Source organism: Lissotriton vulgaris, chromosome 11, assembly GCF_964263255.1.
Source record: "Lissotriton vulgaris chromosome 11, aLisVul1.2, whole genome shotgun sequence".
Classification (NCBI taxonomy): Eukaryota; Metazoa; Chordata; class Amphibia; order Caudata; family Salamandridae; genus Lissotriton; species Lissotriton vulgaris.
This window is the reverse complement of record NC_141699.1, coordinates 711,289,979-711,313,184: the sequence shown is the minus strand read 5'-3', so window position 1 is coordinate 711,313,184 and position 23,206 is coordinate 711,289,979. Positions and strand designations below refer to the sequence as shown.

The window sequence follows — 23,206 nt, the reverse complement described above, 5'->3', positions numbered from 1 at the left end:
CTTCTATTTCATTAAAACATTCTGACATGCAGACTGAAACATGCACTTTCAACACCAGCAGCAGACTACCAGTTAACTCGCTGGTGATTAGTAGCTTTACTACAGTGTTCTATTGAGCAACCAGAGTGCTAACATTCTGAATTTATGCCAAAAGTGTGGCACATCTGAACGCTCTCGTGATGGAATCGAAGAAGAAAACTGAAAACATTTTCTACTGAGGATACTGCAGTAAATGAGGAAATTTAGGAGCTTCAAATCAAATAAGTCCCCCACGAAGGCCACCAGAGAAAAAAGAGCCCAAATATAGCACAAATATCACCCACATGTAGCCCAAGTATAGCCCACTAACAGAAGTGTGCAAAACACTTAATTTTGTTGTATTTTGCAGTTTTATAAAGCACGGACTTGACCCGATGGTATAAGAGTGTGTTACATGAGCATCAGTTACATTAATCAAGGACACTTTCATTTTGATTTTGGGCAAGGGGAGATTAATTAATTTGTCCAGAATCACAGGGTGTCGAACTGACGCAGAAACTCAAACCTGGTTCCCCAGTTGCAAAGTCTGAAGCTCTGGCCTTAACATCACATCCTCCCCCTTAAATGTAACATATAATCAAGTGATCAGCTGGGTAAAATAAATATAAAATTAGCTAATTATTTAAAAGAACTGTGTCGCTATTTGTGAACTCAGAAAATATGTCCTCATTTTAGTTGTTTAGAACACTGACCATCATTTATATGGGAATAAAGTCCTCTCATGGAGGAGGGTAAAGAGGCAACAAGTTGACCACGCTGTGAAGGCGGGGGGAAGTGGCAGGACAATAGACCATGTAGGGCAGGGGAAAGCGGGATAGGGGCAACAAACCAACCATGCAGTACAGGTAAGAGAGGCTGCAGCAATATTAAAGTCCACTGAGGGCAGATGGAAGAGGCAGTGGCAGTACAACCATACATGCCAACAGACCCGATTCAGGCAGGAGGCTATCGTTGTTTTTGAGCCCAAAAGGGCTATATTGTATCTGTCTCTTGCCTAAAATCTCCTCTTTTTCAATGTAAGTCAACAGGGAAAATCAATTCCCCAGGGTCTTTATAGTTAGGCTCAGATTGTTCTCATACAAAACCATTGAAATTCAGCAGTTATAGTTACCTGAGCTAACAATAAATTATGCCCCCACTATGCGCTGCTTATGACCTGACATATTACATCACTTATTACATGGTCAGTGACATCACTCATAACCTAACTGATGACATCTCAAATGACATCACTGATGCAAACACTGCTTACATCCATAGAACCACTCACACACCCACTCACAACCCTATATAACCTCTCATATACCCACTCAAACAGCTGTAAACCACTGTCATACCCATTCTCAGACCCATGCACATCCACTTCTTAACTCACACAGCTACTCACACACACACTTATACACCCATACAGCCACTCACACAGCCACAGCCACTAAACCACTCACACATCCACTCACACACCCATACAACCACTCAGATACCCACTCACACACCCATACACACACCCATAGAGCTAGGCAGAAACCCACTCACTCACCCGTACAGCCACTCATGCATGCACTCCCACACCCACTCAGACATCTACTCACACACAAATCCAGACTGTCACACAGCCACTCAGATAACATATGTTAGAAATAGTATCACCCATTAGTAGTACAACTAGTATACTAATCTAACTTTTGTTGTATGTTAGCATATATGTTTAATACTCATAAACACTTAGAAAACTCTTACACTCACTTGCTGATGTCATCAGTGATGCCATTTGAGGTGTCATCAGTGATGTCGCTGACCATGTCATGAGTGATGAAATATGTGAGGTCCTAAGCAGTGAGTTGCAGAGGCGTAAGTTATAGTTAGCTCAGGTAACTATAACTGCTGAATTTCAATGGTTTTGTATGAGTGAAATCTGAGCCTGACTATAATGTCCCTGTAACCTTTGTTTTTTTCACTGAATGCTGTGTGTGTGTATATATATATATATATATATATATATATATATATATATATTAGTCCAAACATTCTCCCATCAGGAAAATACGTACAACGACACTCCAGGAGTTGCTGTGCTTGAAAATGTATTTGGCAGCAAAAAACAAACAACGCGCTTCACCTCACGGCTTGTTCACGTTTGTTGTGAACTCCAACCCATAGTCCTTTTACATTGTCAGTTCATTATCATGGAAACAGGACTATTCGTGCACACCTCTAAGTGAAATAAATGCAGCAGACATTTTGGAACAGACAATATACAGCATTGCATTGCGTTTGTTTGTTTTTTGCTGCCAAATAAATTTTCAAGCACAGCAACTCCTGGAGTGTCGTTGTACGTATTTTCCTGATGGGAGAATGTTTGGACTAAGATATTGGGCTTCCGGAACCCTAACAACGACCCACTCGTGAGCAGGTACTGGCTTTCACCGGAACTCTGTGTCTGAGATATATATATATATATATATATATATATATATATATATATATATATATATTCAATCAAACAACTTTGCCACCAAAGAAGTTACTCGAGCCCAGGTCCTTTGAGCGTGCAATTTATTAAGTACCTGCACCGAAACGCGTCGGGTGTTGTTTGACACTCTGTGTACTTAATAAATTGCACGCTCAAAGGACCTGGGCTCGAGTAACTTCTTTGGTGGCAAAGTTGTTTGATTGAATTTGTGAGGGTCGCTTCCTCACTCGAGCCCGCCGCCGTGTGAGGCCGGGAGATTGGCGAACATTTGCTGACATATATATATATATATATATATATATATGGCGGTGGTGTCGGGCGTTGAATAATAGAAATGTGCACCATCCATCTGGGTTCGCCTCGTCTTCATACAGATCAGGATTGTGGCTGGAGGACGATTTCTTTATATATATATAAATATATATATATCTGTTTCCTGTTTCGCCTGCTGGGGAGCGTGAGGATCGTGGCCAGCAAGTCTGGGATGCCACTGGGTGTTCGAGTGGGCAAATCACTGCATATTGCCCCCGCTACGTGGTAACACAAAACCCGGCATGGATTCAGAAACGGGAACAGCGCACTCAGCAGCCAAGGAGGAAGGGCCAGTACAGCACTCCAATGGGAGAGGACGACTTAAGATTTAAACAGGCCCTCAGGTGTGTCATCGCTGTTGGGGAGAAACGGGCACTGAAGAAAGCAGAAAGGCTGAAACGCGTCTGCCCTGTCCAGCGGTCTGGGCACAGAAATCCCCTTTGATGTGACTTTAAAAAAGACATTACCAACTCATGTGTCTGCGCTTGTAAATTGGCAATAAAAACATCATCCCCTGTCATACGAGTGGACTCGGACCCATTCTTTTGGGAGTGGGATTGGACCTTATAAACAACGGTGAGCAAGCACCACTATCCGGGACCCCCTTTCGGTCAGGAGCAACACGCTAATCTTGTGTGCAAATGGACTGTGTATTGAAAAATACAGCGTGTGGCCCCCCTGAATGGTAAAAATGCGCACGTTTGCATCTGCTGTTTGGGGAGAAAGGAAGCAGTATTTCACTGCGTGAAGGTGACAGGGGAAAGACTGACCTTTTCTGTTTCCTGTTTCGCCTGCTGGGGAGCGTGAGGATCGTGGCCAGCAAGTCTGGGATGCCACTGGGTGTTCGAGTGGGCAAATCACTGCATATTGCCCCCGCTACGTGGTAACACAAAACCCGGCATGGATTCAGAAACGGGAACAGCGCACTCAGCAGCCAAGGAGGAAGGGCCAGTACAGCACTCCAATGGGAGAGGACGACTTAAGATTTAAACAGGCCCTCAGGTGTGTCATCGCTGTTGGGGAGAAACAGGCACTGAAGAAAGCAGAAAGGCTGAAACGCGTCTGCCCTGTCCAGCGGTCTGGGCACAGAAATCCCCTTTGATGTGACTTTAAAAAAGACATTACCAACTCCTGTGTCTGCGCTTGTAAATTGGCAATAAAAACATCATCCCCTGTCATACGAGTGGACTCGGACCCATTCTTTTGGGAGTGGGATTGGACCTTATAAACAACGGTGAGCAAGCACCACTATCCGGGACCCCCTTTCGGTCAGGAGCAACACGCTAATCTTGTGTGCAAATGGACTGTGTATTGAAAAATACAGCGTGTGGCCCCCCTGAATGGTAAAAATGTGCACGTTTGCATCTGCTGTTTGGGGAGAAAGGAAGCAGTATTTCACTGCGTGAAGGTGACAGGGGAAAGACTGACCTTTTCTGTTTCCTGTTTCGCCTGCTGGGGAGCGTGAGGATCGTGGCCAGCAAGTCTGGGATGCCACTGGGTGTTCGAGTGGGCAAATCACTGCATATTGCCCCCGCTACGTGGTAACACAAAACCCGGCATGGATTCAGAAACGGGAACAGCGCACTCAGCAGCCAAGGAGGAAGGGCCAGTACAGCACTCCAATGGGAGAGGACGACTTAAGATTTAAACAGGCCCTCAGGTGTGTCATCGCTGTTGGGGAGAAACGGGCACTGAAGAAAGCAGAAAGGCTGAAACGCGTCTGCCCTGTCCAGCGGTCTGGGCACAGAAATCCCCTTTGATGTGACTTTAAAAAAGACATTACCAACTCCTGTGTCTGCGCTTGTAAATTGGCAATAAAAACATCATCCCCTGTCATACGAGTGGACTCGGACCCATTCTTTTGGGAGTGGGATTGGACCTTATAAACAACGGTGAGCAAGCACCACTATCCGGGACCCCCTTTCGGTCAGGAGCAACACGCTAATCTTGTGTGCAAATGGACTGTGTATTGAAAAATACAGCGTGTGGCCCCCCTGAATGGTAAAAATGCGCACGTTTGCATCTGCTGTTTGGGTAGAAAGGAAGCAGTATTTCACTGCGTGAAGGTGACAGGGGAAAGACTGACCTTTTCTGTTTCCTGTTTCGCCTGCTGGGGAGCGTGAGGATCGTGGCCAGCAAGTCTGGGATGCCACTGGGTGTTCGAGTGGGCAAATCACTGCATATTGCCCCCGCTACGTGGTAACACAAAACCCGGCATGGATTCAGAAACGGGAACAGCGCACTCAGCAGCCAAGGAGGAAGGGCCAGTACAGCACTCCAATGGGAGAGGACGACTTAAGATTTAAACAGGCCCTCAGGTGTGTCATCGCTGTTGGGGAGAAACAGGCACTGAAGAAAGCAGAAAGGCTGAAACGCGTCTGCCCTTTCCAGCGGTCTGGGCACAGAAATCCCCTTTGATGTGACTTTAAAAAAGACATTACCAACTCCTGTGTCTGCGCTTGTAAATTGGCAATAAAAACATCATCCCCTGTCATACGAGTGGACTCGGACCCATTCTTTTGGGAGTGGGATTGGACCTTATAAACAACGGTGAGCAAGCACCACTATCCGGGACCCCCTTTCGGTCAGGAGCAACACGCTAATCTTGTGTGCAAATGGACTGTGTATTGAAAAATACAGCGTGTGGCCCCCCTGAATGGTAAAAATGCGCACGTTTGCATCTGCTGTTTGGGGAGAAAGGAAGCAGTATTTCACTGCGTGAAGGTGACAGGGGAAAGACTGACCTTTTCTGTTTCCTGTTTCGCCTGCTGGGGAGCGTGAGGATCGTGGCCAGCAAGTCTGGGATGCCACTGGGTGTTCGAGTGGGCAAATCACTGCATATTGCCCCCGCTACGTGGTAACACAAAACCCGGCATGGATTCAGAAACGGGAACAGCGCACTCAGCAGCCAAGGAGGAAGGGCCAGTACAGCACTCCAATGGGAGAGGACGACTTAAGATTTAAACAGGCCCTCAGGTGTGTCATCGCTGTTGGGGAGAAACGGGCACTGAAGAAAGCAGAAAGGCTGAAACGCGTCTGCCCTGTCCAGCGGTCTGGGCACAGAAATCCCCTTTGATGTGACTTTAAAAAAGACATTACCAACTCCTGTGTCTGCGCTTGTAAATTGGCAATAAAAACATCATCCCCTGTCATACGAGTGGACTCGGACCCATTCTTTTGGGAGTGGGATTGGACCTTATATATATATATATATATATATATATATATATATATATATATATATATATATATGGCGGTGGTGTCGGGCGTTGAATAATAGAAATGTGCACCATCCATCTGGGTTCGCCTCGTCTTCATACAGATCAGGATTGTGGCTGGAGGACGATTTCTTTATATATATATAAATATATATATATATATATATATATATATATATATATATTATACATTTGTATCGTAATGCTTCCGCAACAATTTCTATCACAGAATGGTACTCCGAGTGGAGCTATGATGATTAATTCAGCTTGGCAGAAGAAAACCGTGTATAGCTATACACTGTTTTGTTCTGCCAAGCTGAATAAATCATTGTAACTCTACTAGGAGTGTTGTTCTGTGATTGAAATTTTTGCGGAAGCATTAGTATTTGTAAACAACCGCGCACAGGCGTTCCACAAGCACCCCTGATGATTGGGTTGCACGCCATCCATATGTGCTGATTGGAGGATATATATATATATATATATATCTATATATATATATATATATCTATATATATATATATATATATACAGTGTGTTTCATTGATATCTATGGAGATAACCAATGTTTATAAGATCTAGCGTAGGGGCGTCCATAGACGTGTGCAATGTTTAAGAGTGTGATGACTTTGATACACAGAGATTTGAAGTGTTTAGCAGGGTGGTTCCAAGGATGTCTATTCTGGCACACAATACTGACATCTAGGGAAGCATGTTTAGTAGAGTGTCAACTTTAAAGTGTTTGAAGGCCTTGTCTAATTCAGAGAGTAGCTCTTACCTGATGCAGAGAGCAGGCTCTCCAAGCTCCAGTACCTGGACAGGGGCCGTCTCATCCCGCCATATCCCATACTGCTGCCATCTGATTCCGAGCCTGGTGATAGCCCTGAGCTCCCACTGCTGCCACATTCGCCTGAAGCCTGGGACACCTCTGTTTCTCCCAGGCATTGGTGAGTCTTCATCACGAAATTGGAGAGTGTGGTGGCTCTGGTAAATTTGCTGGTTCTGGTTGGCTCAGCCACACTGTTCAGTCAGTGACATTAGAGAATTAGTGGCTCCTGGTGAAATTGGTAGACCTGATGATTTTGGTGTATCTCGCGAATACGCGGGTGATTCTGGGATGTGGTACTGGGGTTAGGAAAGAACGCTAGTTTTCTTGAGCTGTCCAGTGCCAGTGATGTAAATTCTCTTCAATAGTGAGACCACTCTCTGGTGCATCCTACCATAAGGTTGCTAATAACAGGTTCTCTAAAATGGGCGTCCCCATACAAGGTTCCACGTGTATGTTGAGGTTTAGCTCAACTTTTAGTGAAGGCTCCCTGCAAGAAATTTATGACAGAAACATCATTGTGAGAGCTTCCTCGGAGGAAGCTCACTGTTCCTCTTGTCACAGGAGCTCTTAGGACAAGCTGCTTCTGATCTGGATATACAGCGCATGCACCATGTGAATCCATACACAAGGGTCGTCAAAGCAGATATGCTGTGATGAAGGCCTCGGGGCTTGCTCTCTGCAATGCCCTATGGCATATCCCCAATATGAGTGTTCCTTGAGCTGACTCCCTGTGAGGGGGTCTTCAGAGAAGATTTCCTTTGCATCCTAACATGAAGGTCCACACACCCCCGACTCTATTCGTACCTTGAGGTTGGGTTATTGGGAGCGGGCTCCCTGTAGTAGAATCTTCAGCACAATCTCCCTTTGAGAGGAAGCAGCAGACAGGTGGGTGGGTCATTAGAATACGCTCTGCAGGTTGGAGCCTCAATGTAAGTTTTCTGAGGGTGTGTCCTTATCACTGGCTCCCTGTGAAGGACCCCCGGGAAGGATACTTATCGCGTTACTCAGAGCCGATTCTTTGTGCATGCTGGCATTGGTCTCCTTTTCAGAGCAGGATTCTTGGGGAGGAGAGGGCGGCTCGGATTAATCACTCACTCTCTGTGACGGGACTCACTGCAGGCTCCGTGTGTGAACGCTGCAGAGGCGGCTTCTGGTAGGTGAGTCATCGGAGTTGACTCCTTTAAGGGGGTCCCGAGAGAAGGCTCCTTACCAAGGGGCGTCAGAGCTGGCTCCCCATGCATCCTGGCGGCGGGTTGCCTCCGAGCATGCTTCTTACTAACGAGGTCCTCAAAGGCGCTCACTCTGACGCAGCCCTCAGAGCAGAGACCCGCTAGACATCCGTGACTTGGGCGAGGGTCCTCGGAGCACGCGCTGCGCAGCTCTTGCAGCCCCGTGTCGCGCGCCGCCGAGAGCTCAAGCCCGGCTCCGCAGAGAGCTCTGAGGTCTGTGCATTGAAGGCACCTCGGTCGCCGGACTCCTCAGACAGCAGACGGTGGTTCCAGGTGCAGCCTGCGCGGGAGAGACGAGCAGACCGAAGCCTGCGATGCTGCCTTACAGTACCAGGCTCCAGCCTGTGCCAGCATCACAGCTGCTCCTGGAGACGACTGAGATGAAATGTTCTGTGCAGCCCTCCTCCACGGGAGCTGCGGCTCCCTCCTCCCAAGACCACGGTTCCAGCGCCTGCTTCACAGGGAGGAACCCGCCTTAACGGGAGGCACCTCCTGCAGTTTCGACCTCACAGGGGCTGCAGATCTCGCATCTTTCCTCCACGAGGGTGTAGTTGCTCCTGCACCTCCAAGGATGCTGTTCCGAGCTCCTGCCTCCTGAGTAAATTGTTTCTGCCTTCTTAAACCACGGCACCCCCTGCCACCATTTGCTTCCTACGGTTCAAGCTCCCACCCTACAAGGCAGGAGCTCGCGTTACATAATATTATAAGGCTACCTGCTGCCCCTTACATTACATAAGTATGTCATTCATTGTATGTCAGACCTATCTCTCATTTTACGTAGATATTACAGGCTAAACACGTACACAGTCTTGTGCTCGTTTCCACAGTGATTAGAGGGTGAATCCTTATGGAGCAGACCTTTATTTTACCCTTGCAGAGAGATCACAAGCTCATTCTTTAAATAGCAGAGCTATTGCTCAAGTTGCACATATGTTAAATAATGGGTCCTTATGCAGCAGAGAAGTCCCTCGCGGTACGCACATCACAGGCTTGCTTATTAAACATCAGAGATGCACTTACAGCACTGAGGAGAAAGAATGAAGTAAACACTTGCGTAGGGCGCCTCTAGAAATGTACCTGCCTCAAGTAAAGTTATATTTGTGACAGAGTAATGTGACATGATTTCTTATTTTTTTTAGGATTAGAGGGTTCGATTGGTTAAGGTTATGCAAACAGAAAGCGCTTGCTTTTTTGTTGGGTAAGCAAAGGAATCGCTAAAGGCTGTTCTGGCACTTTATTGCTCAGGAAATTAAGGGCCGTTCATTCAGTGCTAAGTTTGTACAAAATAAGTGATTCCACTGCAGATTACACCTGCCAGCATTGCCTATAACAGTATCAACACAGCTGATAACCACACTCCTTTGTGATTGTTCTGACCATTCCAGTCTCAAAGCTATAAGAATGACTTGGGAAACCGCAGGAATTAGTTATTTGTAATGTGACTTGAATTAATAAACTATTGTTGTTAAGCTCATCTGTGATTTGGGAAAACAGCGCCACCGTGTGGCAGGCTGCCATAAGTGCCGGTGTTCAGAATTAAGTGTCAGTGCTGAGCATCGGAAACAACCGGCTCAGATTAAGCACTGCCCTGGACAACCCAGAGGGCAGGGTGCCCTGCATTTAAAGGGCAGGGCATGTACTTTTAAGTTTGACACAACTTGGTAGTGAAAAACTGTCAAAGTCGTTTCCACTACTGCAAGGCCTTTCTCTCCCAAAGGATAACATTGGGATTGTCTGATTACATTTTATAAGTGTATTTCCTAATTTAGAAGAGATAAACCCTTCAAACCTGGTGTCTCTGGAAATACAATTTAAAATCTAAACCGATGGTGAAGTCAGATTTTAAATTGTAATTCTGAAATGCCACTTTAAGAAAGTTGGCATTTTCTTATGTTAGCCATTTGGTGCCTGCTGCCTGTCTCTGACCGCATGTCTGGGGTGGGTGGCAGCTGGGCTTTGTGTATTCCCCTTAGACAACCACACACAAAGGGAGCTTAGGTGTGACGTGATGTGCCATCTTGAAAGGATGGGAGGGAGGAGCTGGACCTATCCTCACTTACACCTGAATAGACTGTGTCTTGTCTTCACACAAAGGGCTGCATATCCCCTCTTGGGTGAGTCTGGAGCCAGGACAGGAAGGGAGGACATCTGTGCACTTCAAAGGCATGTCTTTCAAGTCTCCTCTGCTTCAAAGGCACAACTAGGTATAAGTACTTGACCTCAGACCTTACCACTTGAGTACAGTTCTGGAGCTGTAACAACTCTGCCAGGAAGAGAGACTGCTATGCTGCTGAGAGGACTGCCATTCTACTGGACAGCTGTTTTGCTGAACTCCTGCCTTGCTGTGTTGACCTGCTGCCTGCTGTTCTCTTGCCTTGGTGAGGGGACTGGACCTGCATCACTTGAACCAAGAGTGACTACAAGGGCTCACTGGCTGGCCTCCTGTCCCTGAAGTCTCAGAGACATAAAAGACTTCCAACCAACCTGCTTCTGCACCTAGACTGCCATCTATGAGTCTACCCTGCCAAGTGTTACCACCTCAATCCTGGTCCCTTGGAAGTGAGCCTAAGGTGTGTCTCCAGCAAAATCATTGCATTTTCTGCTGTGCAATGTATTCCTGAGCAGAACCGACACATCTCTTCGGCTGAACAGTGCATCTTCAATCAGAACGGATGCATCATCGCTGTTACGAGGACTGGATTTGTCACAAAAGGCTTGCATCCTCCTGCCTCTGGGATGGATGCATCGCCTTTTGAACTGCCGCTACGCAATGCTTTACCTGGAGCACTCTCCTAGCATTCCTCGTCGATGGCAGTCTTGACAACAATGCCAGATCTCCACATCGTAACTTCAGCGTGCATCAGGACTGACGAATTGCCCCTGCTACCCCTTGCATTCTCAACTGGGTCCCTGTAGCCGTCCCGAACTCTATCATGGTCAGCCTGAACTTTTGAGTTTGTCCTGGTCCAGTGCAGCCAGATATCTCAAATATCTCTTTTTGCTTCTTGGCTCTACTTTGCCTAAAAACTTTGAAATTCAATGCTTGAAGATGTACTTATTGGATTTTCGTAATTTTTATCTTGTTTTATTTATTACGTTAAGCTCTATTTTTCTAAACTGGTGTGGAATTTTTCTGTGTGGTGATTCACTGTATTACTGTTTGAATGTTGCACAAATAATTAACATATTGCCTCTACATTTAGCCTGACTGCTCTGTGCCAAGCTACCAGAGGATGAGCACAGGCTAATTTAGAGATTGCTTGCTTCTTGCTCTGACTAAGATTGTGGTTGGTGCTTGCCTAGGGCTCATACCCCAGTCAACCATTAGCCCAATTTCTAACACATACCAAAGTCAAAGACCAGTTACATTGGACATTTTTTTCAGTGACCTTGCATCAGGTTACTGTGGCAGTAATGGGGCCTGAAGAAAAAAAAAAAGCTGTGCACTACAGGTTGCCATGGGGACAAAAATAAATTGGTTAATCCCTATTGATGGGATGTAATAAATGCCAAATGTCTGACAAGCCATAGTCACCAATCAAATTTAATAATAATGCATTCTCCTTGCAGTTGTGAATATCTAAATGCCCCAGTATAATTAAAATAGGATCTAAGATCAGATTTTGGTCTCCACCCACCAGTATCCGAGTCCATCTGAATGCCATCATTAATCATGACACTCGTGCAAGGAAATGTTTTTATTAACATTAGGGGTGCATATTGATCTAATGACTACAGTTTTTTTTTGTTAATTTCAAAGTCTGCAAAAATCCATGTGCCCTCATCATCTATCACATGAAAACTTTTTTGCATGATTTGATAAACCTTTGCAAAATACAAAAAGGACAAATTTAGCACTTTTTGAATTTGTTAAAAAGAACCCCGGTTCCTGTAGATAAAAGTACCCATCCTCCTAATTGTAAAATTGTCTTGTAAGTGCACTGTCCATAAATCCAATAATGGTGTTCCCTTAAGGGGCAATTGTAATTGTTGAAGTAGCTTTTAAGTCCCAGATTTAGCTAGCCTATGCGCCATTCCCCTTCCAATAGTCGTTTTGCTTTGATATTTCCGACAATTATTCATGTGCCCGGCTGCCCCGCAAAAAGAGTTCTTCAACGGCTATTGCGATGAGCCAGGGGTCTGAATCTCCGGCCTAGGTAATGTTAAGCAGTTCCCCTCCGCTAGTTTTTTTGCTGCACGGTCCATAAACCTCACCAGTGCACAATTTAGGTTGGTGTTCTGGGGATCAAAACAGGCCAATACTACAGATCTGCACGATCTAATCTCCTTGTCATTCCAGCCCTTCCGTAGAAAAGCCCTTCTTTCCTTCAAGAGGTTAGGACACAGGCACAGTACATGCATTAAGTCCTCCCTATGATGCCCACGAATCCAACATGATTCCAGGGCACAGTCTCTTTTCCATTTGGGAAGATGGCAAGACTATTGGATCACCCCCATTCTCAATTTTAAAAAGCGGAGCTTGGTGCGTGCACTGAACGAGAAAGTTAAATAGCTCTGAAATTTCAGCTGATCATATGTCTTGAGGGTCATCAAACCATGGCTTCTAGCTGTGAGGCTTGCCCTGTCTTATGCTGAGGAGAGCTTTTTCGCACTAACATTTGCTAGCCTCTTGAACTCATTTTGACCTACATGTAGGTCCCAGACTTCGCTCAGGCAAGGGTGTTAAGCCAGCTGGACAAATAGCGGTACCCCACTAGCCATCGTTTTGTGTTCAGGTTGGTCCATAAATGTTGCGCTAGACTGCCCTCCTTTGACGACCTCAGCTTATGGCAGCTCATTAGAAAATTCATCATTCTGCCCATTGATTGTTTGCAGATGCCCAGTTCCAGCCTGATTTGTGCCGGTGAAGTGTGTGACGGTAGCTGGAAGACCATTCTAGAAATGTTTGCAATAATTTTATCTAATTGACCACAATCAAGTCCTTTTAGTGCCTCGCTTCTGTATGTTAGAGTTGGAATGACTTTTGCCTGGGCCACCTGAAGTGTTGGAGCGAAGGGTGGGCCAAGTAATTTTTTGTGAATGGATCTAAGTGCAAATGCTAGCGCTGTTCCTTTCTTTTTTTTCTCGGCCAAATGGCTTTTTATCTTCCGTTGTTATTGAAGAAGGCTCCTAAATACTTGTAGCAATTGGTTTCTTCAATACTGTTGGAGTTTAAGACCCATGACAGCTTCTTGGACCTTCCCGGGCAAAAATACATGTGCCCGCATCATCTATCAATTGTTAAGGACTCTCTGTGGGAGTCTTTTGTTAATGAGAATCACTACACCACACTTCTTGAAACAATTTTTGGAGGGGAAAGGATTCCTTTGTGTCTTTCATCCTACTACTACTCACAACCATTCCCACCCACTCCCTCTTATTTTAAATAAAACCCTATTTATTTCTGTTTTTTGGTTCTGCACATGAACATATATTGAACACGGCGGGATGGATCAGATTAATGAAAAAATTAGCCATTTTACACAATGAATAACTTTAGGTTATATGTCCAACAATTTGTGGGATTTCTTGGCTTCCTGCACTTCTTTCACTGCATGTGGTGTGTCTATGCAACTGAAGTTCAGGCGGAAATGGAACCTGCAGCGGTATGGGATGTTACCTAGGCATAAGTGTTCTGTGATGTCTTAAAAGTCCCTACAGTGTGCGAGAGAACGAGAGGAAAGATTTTGAAAGACAGTGGGGCAGATTACGATTTTGGTCGGAAAGCCTCTGACCACTGGTCGGAAGCTGACCGACGCGGTCGGAGGCTTTCTGACTGACTCGGTCAGGTACTTTCCGACCGCCCGATTACTATGTTGGTGGTTGGCGTGGGAAAACGCTCAGTCAGTCCGAGGTGGTTCCAACCGACTCTCAGAGTATTCTGGGCAGTCGGAACCATGCCGTAATGCCCTATGGACAGATTTCCGCTGTCAGGATTATGATGCCGGTTTTTTGACTGCCTGTCTGTGCCAGCTTTTCCAACACGGAAAGGCTGCCGGAGAGTGGCTTTTGGGGACCCTTGCAGGCCCCCTTCACGCTGCGGCCTATGGTTGTTGGCCGAGGGGGTACACAGGGTGCTGCCCTGTAAATCCCTGCACTGTGTGGCAGGCATCATGGGGTGCTTGCCACCGGGCGCAAGGTTTTCAACACCCCCCCATTTCTCTATTGGCGCTTGTGTTACGGCTGGTGCACGATCATAACACAGACTCCCATAGAGAAAAGGAAGTATCCGACCAAACAGTGTTCGGTCGCATCGTAATCAGGCGTTCGGGACCGCCAACCGGAGGCCAGTCGGTCCTGAGAACGAGATGGTGTCAGTCAGAAGCAATTCTGACCGACATGGTAATCAGCCATAGAGTGTGTCACCCTTGAATGATAATGGTTCTTGCTTTCAAGCTGCAGCCATGATCACTTCCTGTTCTTTGATGAAGTGAACTCTCGTAAGTACATCTGGGATCAGCTTCCATTTCTGTTGGACGGCAGAGAAGACTCAATGAGTGCGGTTCAACTGAATAGTCTCCAAGACTGTATCTTGCAGGATCTGTTTGAAGAATGCCTCCACGTATTTCTCAAGATCTTTGTTAGTGATCTCAGTTGGGATGCCCCAGTTGTGAATATTAGATTTCTTGAATCAGCTTTCCAAGTTGTCTATCTTATTTGTGAGATCCTGTTGGTGTGTTTGAAGAGAGGACAGCAAACGTTACATCCTGTCTTGCTCGTAGGTAGTGGTGGTGAGATCATGTTTGACCTGGTCTACGTGAGTTTTAGTTGATTGGAGGTGGTGATCTAGGCCCGAGATCTCTTTTCTGATGTCTTGTTTCCATAAGGACATCTCTTTTCAGAATGTATGCAGGAGGACCTGGATTTCACCTTTAGTTGCTGGTGCCTGGAATGTCGGATCTGTAGAGGCCGCCTAAGCATGGTGCCTGGTTGGAGTGGAGGCCTCTGATGGAGCTTGTTTGTTCCCTTGTTAAGGATGCAGTATCTCATAAATAGAGGTGGTTTTATGCACTTTCCCTTTTGAGGATGCCATGGATGTGAATTATGCTGCAGGCTAATAAACGCCATGCAATGTTGCCCAATTAGTCGCTGACTTGGGGGAGGGACAACCACATCGTAGGTGGACATGCTATGAGAGGTCAGGCGTAAGAGAGTTTCCCAATGTGGGGGCTACAGTCAGAGCCTCCAAGTGAAAGGAGGCTTAATAAGCATTCTTCTCTAGTGGAACTAATGGTGATTGTGCTCCGTGTGCAGAGGAGGCTGAAATATGTAAGAAGCAGGCTTTGTGTGCTTCCGCTTTGTATGGGGTTGAAGGGATACTTAGATTCTCCACAGTGGTTTAGTGACCTTCGCCAGGATAGGCAAGCCCCATCTTAGGAGTTTCAGGGTGCTCTGCTCTGATTTGTGTTGCCATCTAGTGACACCAGGAAGATCCCTTTCATCGGATGTGCAGGTGAGGGGGTAGTGCCCTTTTTCTCAATGCTGGTGGTGAGGGACTTTGAACTGCTTATTGATCCTATTCTTGGGAAAACTGCCATTTTTGTTGTGTCCCCATTGTGATGTAACTCGGGAGGAGGAGCTTGTGTTGTTTTATGTTGGCAGTCCGCTTGCCTGTGGTGATCTCTGTCCCCTAGGCCCTTATCTCGCCATGGGTACCTCCTTGGGGGTGAAGCCAATCGTTCATATTTTTATCGTTCCAGCTGCATCGGAGGCTAAGTTATTGAACGAGGGCAGTGCACCATTGGGCATCCCTATGCTGATTCAATTCTGGTGGCCATACAGTGGAGGAGCGCCCAACCAGGTGATATTCAATTTGGTCACGGATGCTCTGGACAGCTTCCTCCTGTGCCCAAGACATTCAGGGAGCAGGAGTTGAGGTCATGGCTTCTCCGCCTAGGGGATTTAGCGGAATTAATTAACTAGCAGGAACAGCAGGTCGGAGCTCAGGCGAGGCACACCTTGGTGGATCTTTACTCTGTCCACGCCCCCCACTCAGTCCCAATCAAGCTTTCGAGATTCTTCATGAGATTAATGTGTGTCTTGAACAATTGCCATATTTGTTTGTTTATTGTTCAAATAATTTAGTACTTTCTTACGTTTAATAAAATGTCACATTCCATTGACATTTAGATACATAATAGTCAATACTGCAGTCATTGCATTAGTCATAAAATGAAAGAACTATATAGTGCTAACCAATAGGTTTATACAGTGTGGTCTCTAAACCTGTAATAGAGATTGGTTGATTCTGGTTTGTCGATCAGGAGGATGGAGATAATTCTAGATAACCTAGCTTAAAGTATATGACATGAGGTCCCCAGTATATATGCTTACGAGCAGATCTTGAGATCTTACAATGGCGTTAAGGAGTTAGTGCATAGTCTGACTATTCTAATGTGTGTGGTAAGGGCATGACAAGGGGAGGAGATGGGCAGGTGATAAACTGGTTGGAACAAATACCCACAAATCTATTCAGGTTAACAGGTTCTACTATGTGTTGTGAGCTAGCGCCTATGCCGCTCATCTTATTATTACTATCATTAGAGAGTAAGAGGATGAAGGGAGTTGCTACCATAGCTGTCTCGAAGGAGTGATAAGCAACTAGTGAATAGTTATCCCAATGCTCTCTGTTTCATGTACATGTGTGGGGAATAAAGAGGGTGGACATGAGGGGGCTCTTGATCCCTTATTTGACGGATGTATATGTACTTAAAAATCATCATACAGGGTTGAATACTTCAAATGACTTTGCAAACAGTGATGCACAAATGGAGATCTATGGATGACGGGAGATCACAACAGGTTCTTGGTGGGTCCACTCTGATATCAAAGTTATTCAGAGGAGCCCTCTACTCCAGAGCCCCGATCAGCCACTCACACTCAATCATAGTGTTCTTCTTTTTCCATACGCGTCCGTAAGTACGTAGACACGCAGTCCACACACCTTGGCGCATGTGTAGGTTCTAGTTTTACTGTTTTCCCCTTTCACGTGGCACCACATCTTTTGCCACTCACTTATTTCCACGGTCCTGAAGAAAGCCCCTCCTACATTCTCCTGCGGGCTGAAACATGTAGACCCAACACATAGCCAACTACAAGCTAATTATTTCTTTTTTAGTTGCATCACACATACTTTTCAACCATCTCCTGAGCCGCCAGTAATAAACATAAAGAGGCAAGGATTCTCAGAGATATTTTTAATTCACACCACATCACATTTCTGCACCACACCAGCTCCCCTGTAATCAGGCATCATAGCACAACCGTCCGGCATTCAGCCACCCGGTTGGGACCCCAATGATGAAGCATGACACCAACTAGGTTGGTGTGTGAGGGGTCTTTTAACAAACCCAGTGGGTTCCAAACACTGCCTACCAGTGATAGTGCCACACATAGATTGGGTTTGTCCATTATTGTTTAACGATCTATGGATCCCGCCCTGATTGTCAGAAGCCTTGATTAAGTTTACCTCTCAAGTATGAATGTGTCCTTGAAACGCAACTGTTGCTCGTTTAAAGCGCTCTGATACACGATACCTTCGGTCAGGTCAAGTTTGCGCTATTTAAAACTCTGTAAAACAAATAAACAAAAAAGGGGAGGAGAGAGCCCCATCCCATCAAAACAAATGGATTTGCTACCGCTCAAGTAGACTTTCTTACTGGGTTGCAGCAAAATCAACTCGAATAGCCGTGTGCTCTTGCACACCTCATGGTGCCATTTGCACTGATTTGAGGAAATAGGGTGTATTATATGGTATGGTTGTGCAACCTCATTATGAAATACACTTACCAACCCCTTTTAGGTCCAGTATGTATTATCTGTAAAACCCTCAGCTCAACCCTGGGTAGCTATGGCACTGAGTGGTAAGGCTTACACACAGGGGCAAGTGTTAAGCATTCAAACAGCACCAAAACAAATGAAGAAGAAATCGACATGGCACTCAAGAAATTCAACACCAATTTATAAAAATAAACTGTGTATTTGTAAAAATGTAGTCACTAGAATGAAAAAGATCTACCAGAGGGTTCCAGTGATATAGATTTTACAAGCAATACTAAATCAAAGCAATTTCACTCAACCGAACAAACAAGCTTGGGCAAAGTCAACAAATTGGATGCTTAGAAACTTTTCCAAGGAAAACTTCGGTAAGTGTGAATGCGGTCAGTTCCACATACTTGGGGCTACCTATTAAAGCAGGGAGATAGACAGGGGGACCAGCCGGGTCCCCAAGAACAGTTACCTTCACAGAAGAAGCAGTCCTTTAGCAGTTCCAAGCACTTTGTCCGCGTTGCAATGGATTTCTATTGAGTGGTCATGATGCAAGAGATGAAGGATGCTGAAGATGCTCTATGGATGCTGTGGATGTTATGCGGTCGATGGGGGTCTTTTTGCAGGGATTCCTCAGTTCACAAAGGTAGTGTGGGGGTCCTGGTTGCAGTGTCAGTGTCCCATGAAGTCCTCTCTGGTCTGGCCAAAGTCCAGTCACCACTGACCTACCAGTTACCGATTGTCGTGGTCACAGGCCAATCTTTCCTGGGTCAATATCTCTCCATCTGAGTGTCCTAGCAACTCTCTGACAGCACTCCCGGGCTTAGCCAACTTGGGTGCAACTCTGTGCATCAGGTCTTGGTGCTGGACAGCGGCAGTGGTAGTGACCTGAAGACTTTGGGCTACCAACTAATCTCACAGGCTTTTTCAGCTGTTGTGCTCCTGTGTTGCGAACAGGAGGCCAGTCAGCTGGCCCTTGGAGATCTCTTGGCTTGAGTGGGCTCTGGAGACAGCTTCTCCTTGAGCGGGACATGGCAGCTACAATGGCTCTCTTTGCTAATCACCAGGTGCAGCAGGTGCAATCCTCGTCATGTCAGCCCATCTCGACCGACTTAGAAGAAGGAGCGAAGAAGGGCTACCATGCTGCATTGAGTGACCAGCAAATAGAGGGTGGTTTAATATTCCTTCCTGACTTGCTTTTAGTCCTGAAGAAGTCCCATGAGGGATGAAACACGTTGGCAAGCAATTGTGTGGTGCTTTTAAAAGAATAAAGTGTTTTTCAATAAAAAATTCATATTGACTACAATCAAGAAACACGACCATCTGTTATTTTCATCCCGGGAAGCTATTTATCAATATATTGTTCTCCTGCTATTGTTTAAACATGATGCACTAGGATATCTATATATAAGAGTACGTGTCTTTCTCGGGTGCAGGGTCAATCTTTAGTCTTGTATAGTGGTTGTTTGTAACCACCCTTTTGGGATGCATGCGGGTCACATCCTAGACCCAATGCACTGAGGTACAGTGTAGTTTCAATAGGCTTTACAAGTAGTGACGTTTGGTGCTGGACCTTTAAAGCTCTGACCCCTTTCTTTTTGGTAGAAAACATCAGTTTTGCATGGAACTATTGGGGGACTTGACCGCGCATTCTTATCTTCACAAAATAACCTAATAATGCGCAAAGATTATGAGTCAGGCAGAAGAGAATGCAGCTTTTCAAAAGCCCTTGAACACAACTGGGCTTGGCTATTGGTCTTCATTCATCATCAGCACTGTCTCTGGTGCAAGCCAACATATCACTATGTTCAACTTCAGCTCATGGAATATCAAGGGTTATAAAAATCTGGTCTACTCGCATGATTACCTACTGCATGTACAAACTATTAATATAGTCTGCCTACAAAAAAACAGGCAAATTACCTCAAACCCTTGGCATTATTACACTGCGGGCCTGATTCACAGAGGCCCCCCGCACTCGTAGTAGAGGTCCTTGTCAGGGTTTCCAGTTGCGCCTACCTGTATGTTAGACTAGTGAACTACATTTCCCATGAGCCTAGGGGGGTATGACTACAGCTCCCATGATCCTACTGGTCGGCCGGATATAGCTCGGCTTGACAGTAGGGAAGGCGTACCTGATTTCAACTACTGTTCCCGTATTTTGCCGTGCTGTAGGAAGTCTCTCGCCCGGAGAGAGGCGTCGGATTCTGGTATTGTTCGCTTTGCCGTTTGTTGCTCAGAGCGGGTAGCTCTGTTAACTGCAGCGGTTCCTGTTTACTTTTACTTTATTACCTTCGTGTGCTGTGGAACGACACCTTAATCGGAGCTCATTCGGGATACGTGTGACTCAGTGATTTCTTTGTGTAATTATTTAAACAACGTTCGGTTGTGGATTCAGTGGTGGAATGCAGGGGGGAATAATCTCCGCATTGCCGTCACAAAGAAGGAGCATAATCCTTATCTGTGGAATACAAATACCAAAGCGGAGAGTGGTGGTAAGGATCCACGCTCTACCGTGTTTGGGATGCATAAAGTGATGCACTAGTGATTTACTCTTTCCTCTTACTGTTTCAGATGAAGTAATCTGTTATCGGTTATTTTTTAGGAAAGAACTATTCTTAGAGACCTTCGAACATTTATGTATGTTTCTTTTCATTGGTCCTGGAAGTCAAACTGCTACATAAGTTTCACGAGGACCCAAGGTGTATATTGGTTACTGCCAGTTAGGGGGTATGTATCTAGAATACGTAATGCATACGATCATACAGCCTTACTATTGAATGTGGTTTCACCCTGAACTCCTCCGATGCTGCTGGTGACTTCCAGGCTTATATGACCCATATCCAGAGGTGGATGACCTTGAACCATCTCAAGCTGAACCCGGGCAAGACCGAGTTGATCTTGCCCGGGAAGAGTGAGATCAGCTGGGGCCCCCATTTCTGGCCCCTGGATATGGGCCTTCCTCCTAAAAAATCTCACTCAGTAAAAAGCTTGGGAGTGACCATCAGCGAGGATCTCTCTCTGAAAACACAGATTGGAACAGTAGTCTCCTCGGGGTTCTTCCAACTGAGAAAACTGCTCACCTTCTTACCCATTCTGCCCTGATCCAAGCAGTTATCCCCTTAGTTCTGTCCCGCATTGATTTCTCCAACAGTCTATACTTGGGCCTGTCTGCAGGTCAACTTAAAAGACTGCAATATCTTCGAAATCAAGCAGTCAGGCTGATTTGCAAGTTACCCAAGTGGGAATCCATCAAACTAGGACTAGAGAGACTACACTGGCTACCTGTGACCCAGAGAGCCGCATTTAAAGCCGGTTGCATTATTTTCAAGGCCTTACAAGGCAAGGGCCCCCTGTTTATAAGACAGCTGATAGGGAGATACACCCCCTCGCGTAGTCTGCGCTCAGCCCATAAAGATCTATTGGTGGTGCCCCGGTTTAAGAAGAAGCGACAAGGAGGCAGCTGTTTCTACTTCTTGGCAGCCTCCTTATGGAACTCCTTGCCTCTGACTCTCAGACAGAGTAAGGATCTCCTTACCTTCAGACGGGCATTTAAAACCTTGCTCTTCACACAGGCTTTCGCTGTATAGATTGTTGTTTATACTTTCCCCTTGTTATGTTATTTATCTGATCTTTCCAATAGCGCCATGAAGCCCATGGGCGTACGTGCGCTGTACAAATAATAATTAACATAACATAACATGGTAATGTATGTTGTTGTACTCTATAGGAAGAGAAGGTGTCTTGTGAGAGACCACTGCAGGGAAGAAGAGAAAACAAAAGAGGCACAGGTGATCTCATGCTCCCTTAGCGAGAATATAAAGAGAGTAGAATTTATATGTAATATTAATCTGCTGTGTATTCTGTTTTTCAGCATCCCTTTCCCTGCAGCCCCCTTCCTTTCCCTTCCCGGGTTTTTCCCCTTTGGGGTTTTTTCCCTCACCGTATCACTTGAACACCCTGTGAATTTACATTCGGGGTGTTCGGGAGGTCCGGAGGTGGAGCATTGTTACTGCGTGCGAATCCTGCAGACTGGAGTCCTGACAGTCCTGCTGTCGTGGTGGAGTCTCGGCGGTCAGGGCGGAATCTCCACTACGAGAATTCCTATTTGTGGAGATTCCGGCCAGAGTGAGGAGACTCCCCCACGCCTATGGGGCCTCCACCACGAGTGAGGAGACTTCCCCACGACTGTGAGAACTCCGCCACAAGTGTTGTGGCCCTTAGTGAATCAGGTCCTGAGTATTAATCACAAGCACTAAGGTCAGACAAGAGTGGTCGTCCTTCCGGTGGAGTGTCAATTGGTGCACAAAATCAACTAGGGCTAACCGTAAATATCTTGACTCAATTCAATGGCGAAATTATCATGATAAAGCTAGAATCACCTACTGAGTTGCACATTGGGAAGAATCTTCTTTACAACTCTGTGGCACTGGCGAACATAATCCCAAATCTGTACAGGAAAAGGGTGACAATAGAGTATTTAATTGATACCCTTCACTTATTAAGACCAGCTAATTAAAAATCAATATAGTTGCTAGCAGTAGACTTTAATGCCAATATGCTAGCACCATGAATGACTAAGAATTGCTTGGTCTTGAGAACCCACCCTTTCAGTGAAAAGTTCAAAGGCTAGTTCTAGATTAACCTTGGCCCTGAATAACCTACGATACTTTGAATACTAAATGGCAGAAGCACATGCGACCAAGCCGCATCCTACTTGCACATGTCAGACCAGAGGCTGGCCTTGCTCGACTACCTGTGTGTAACAGGTCAGCATTTTCATTGTTTTAGTAATTTCAAAATCGACCATACGCCAATTAACGATCACGCTATTCTGTCATAATCCTTTCCCTTGAAGGCAGCACCTTTACAAAAAGTGATCATACTTGACCTCAAATAGCATGTGGAAGGGGTCAACAGGCTTCAATGGGACAGTGAGATTAACAACAGCAAGATAAAAAAATGTAAAGCTCTACTGTCATCTTAGCTGAAGGCAAGGCAACAATGCATCCTTGAAGGATGGTCGGATCTTACCAGTGGGCTATTAAAATCATTTGCCCCCCCCCGCCTTTGAGCCAGGCCAGCAAAAATGTTGCATTGGTACTCACCCGAACCCACACAATCAAGGCCATTTGCTAAAAAGACAGTTAAACCAAATCATAAAAGCTGGGAATAAAGACAAAACCAACTGTGCCTTGAAAGAAGAACTTAAGGTAGTATGGAAAAGGTATCATCACTGCCTTTATGCAGAAAAACAGTGCCTAAAAGACGAGCAATAGATTGCCGTATTTGAAGCAGTTAAATCCAAAAAACACGCACATTTTTTTACTAATGGTCTATA

The 23,206-nt window shown here is 45.6% G+C and overlaps 1 protein-coding gene across 6 annotated transcripts in view; it reads right to left on the bottom strand.

Moving 5' to 3' along the window:
- The window catches only part of ARHGEF4 (Rho guanine nucleotide exchange factor 4), a 663,006-nt gene that overhangs the window by 297,368 nt on the left and 342,432 nt on the right, over window positions 1–23,206 (bottom strand). The window contains exon 1 of one of the 6 annotated variants that reach the window (XM_086943790.1): window positions 6,818–8,469. The exons of the other annotated variants lie outside the window; for them this stretch is intronic. Coding sequence (XP_086799916.1) covers window positions 6,818–6,998 — 181 coding nt within the window. The 5' untranslated portion in view covers window positions 6,999–8,469. Of the gene's footprint in view, window positions 1–6,817; window positions 8,470–23,206 lie in introns of those variants that run through there. 6 annotated transcript variants of the gene reach the window in all.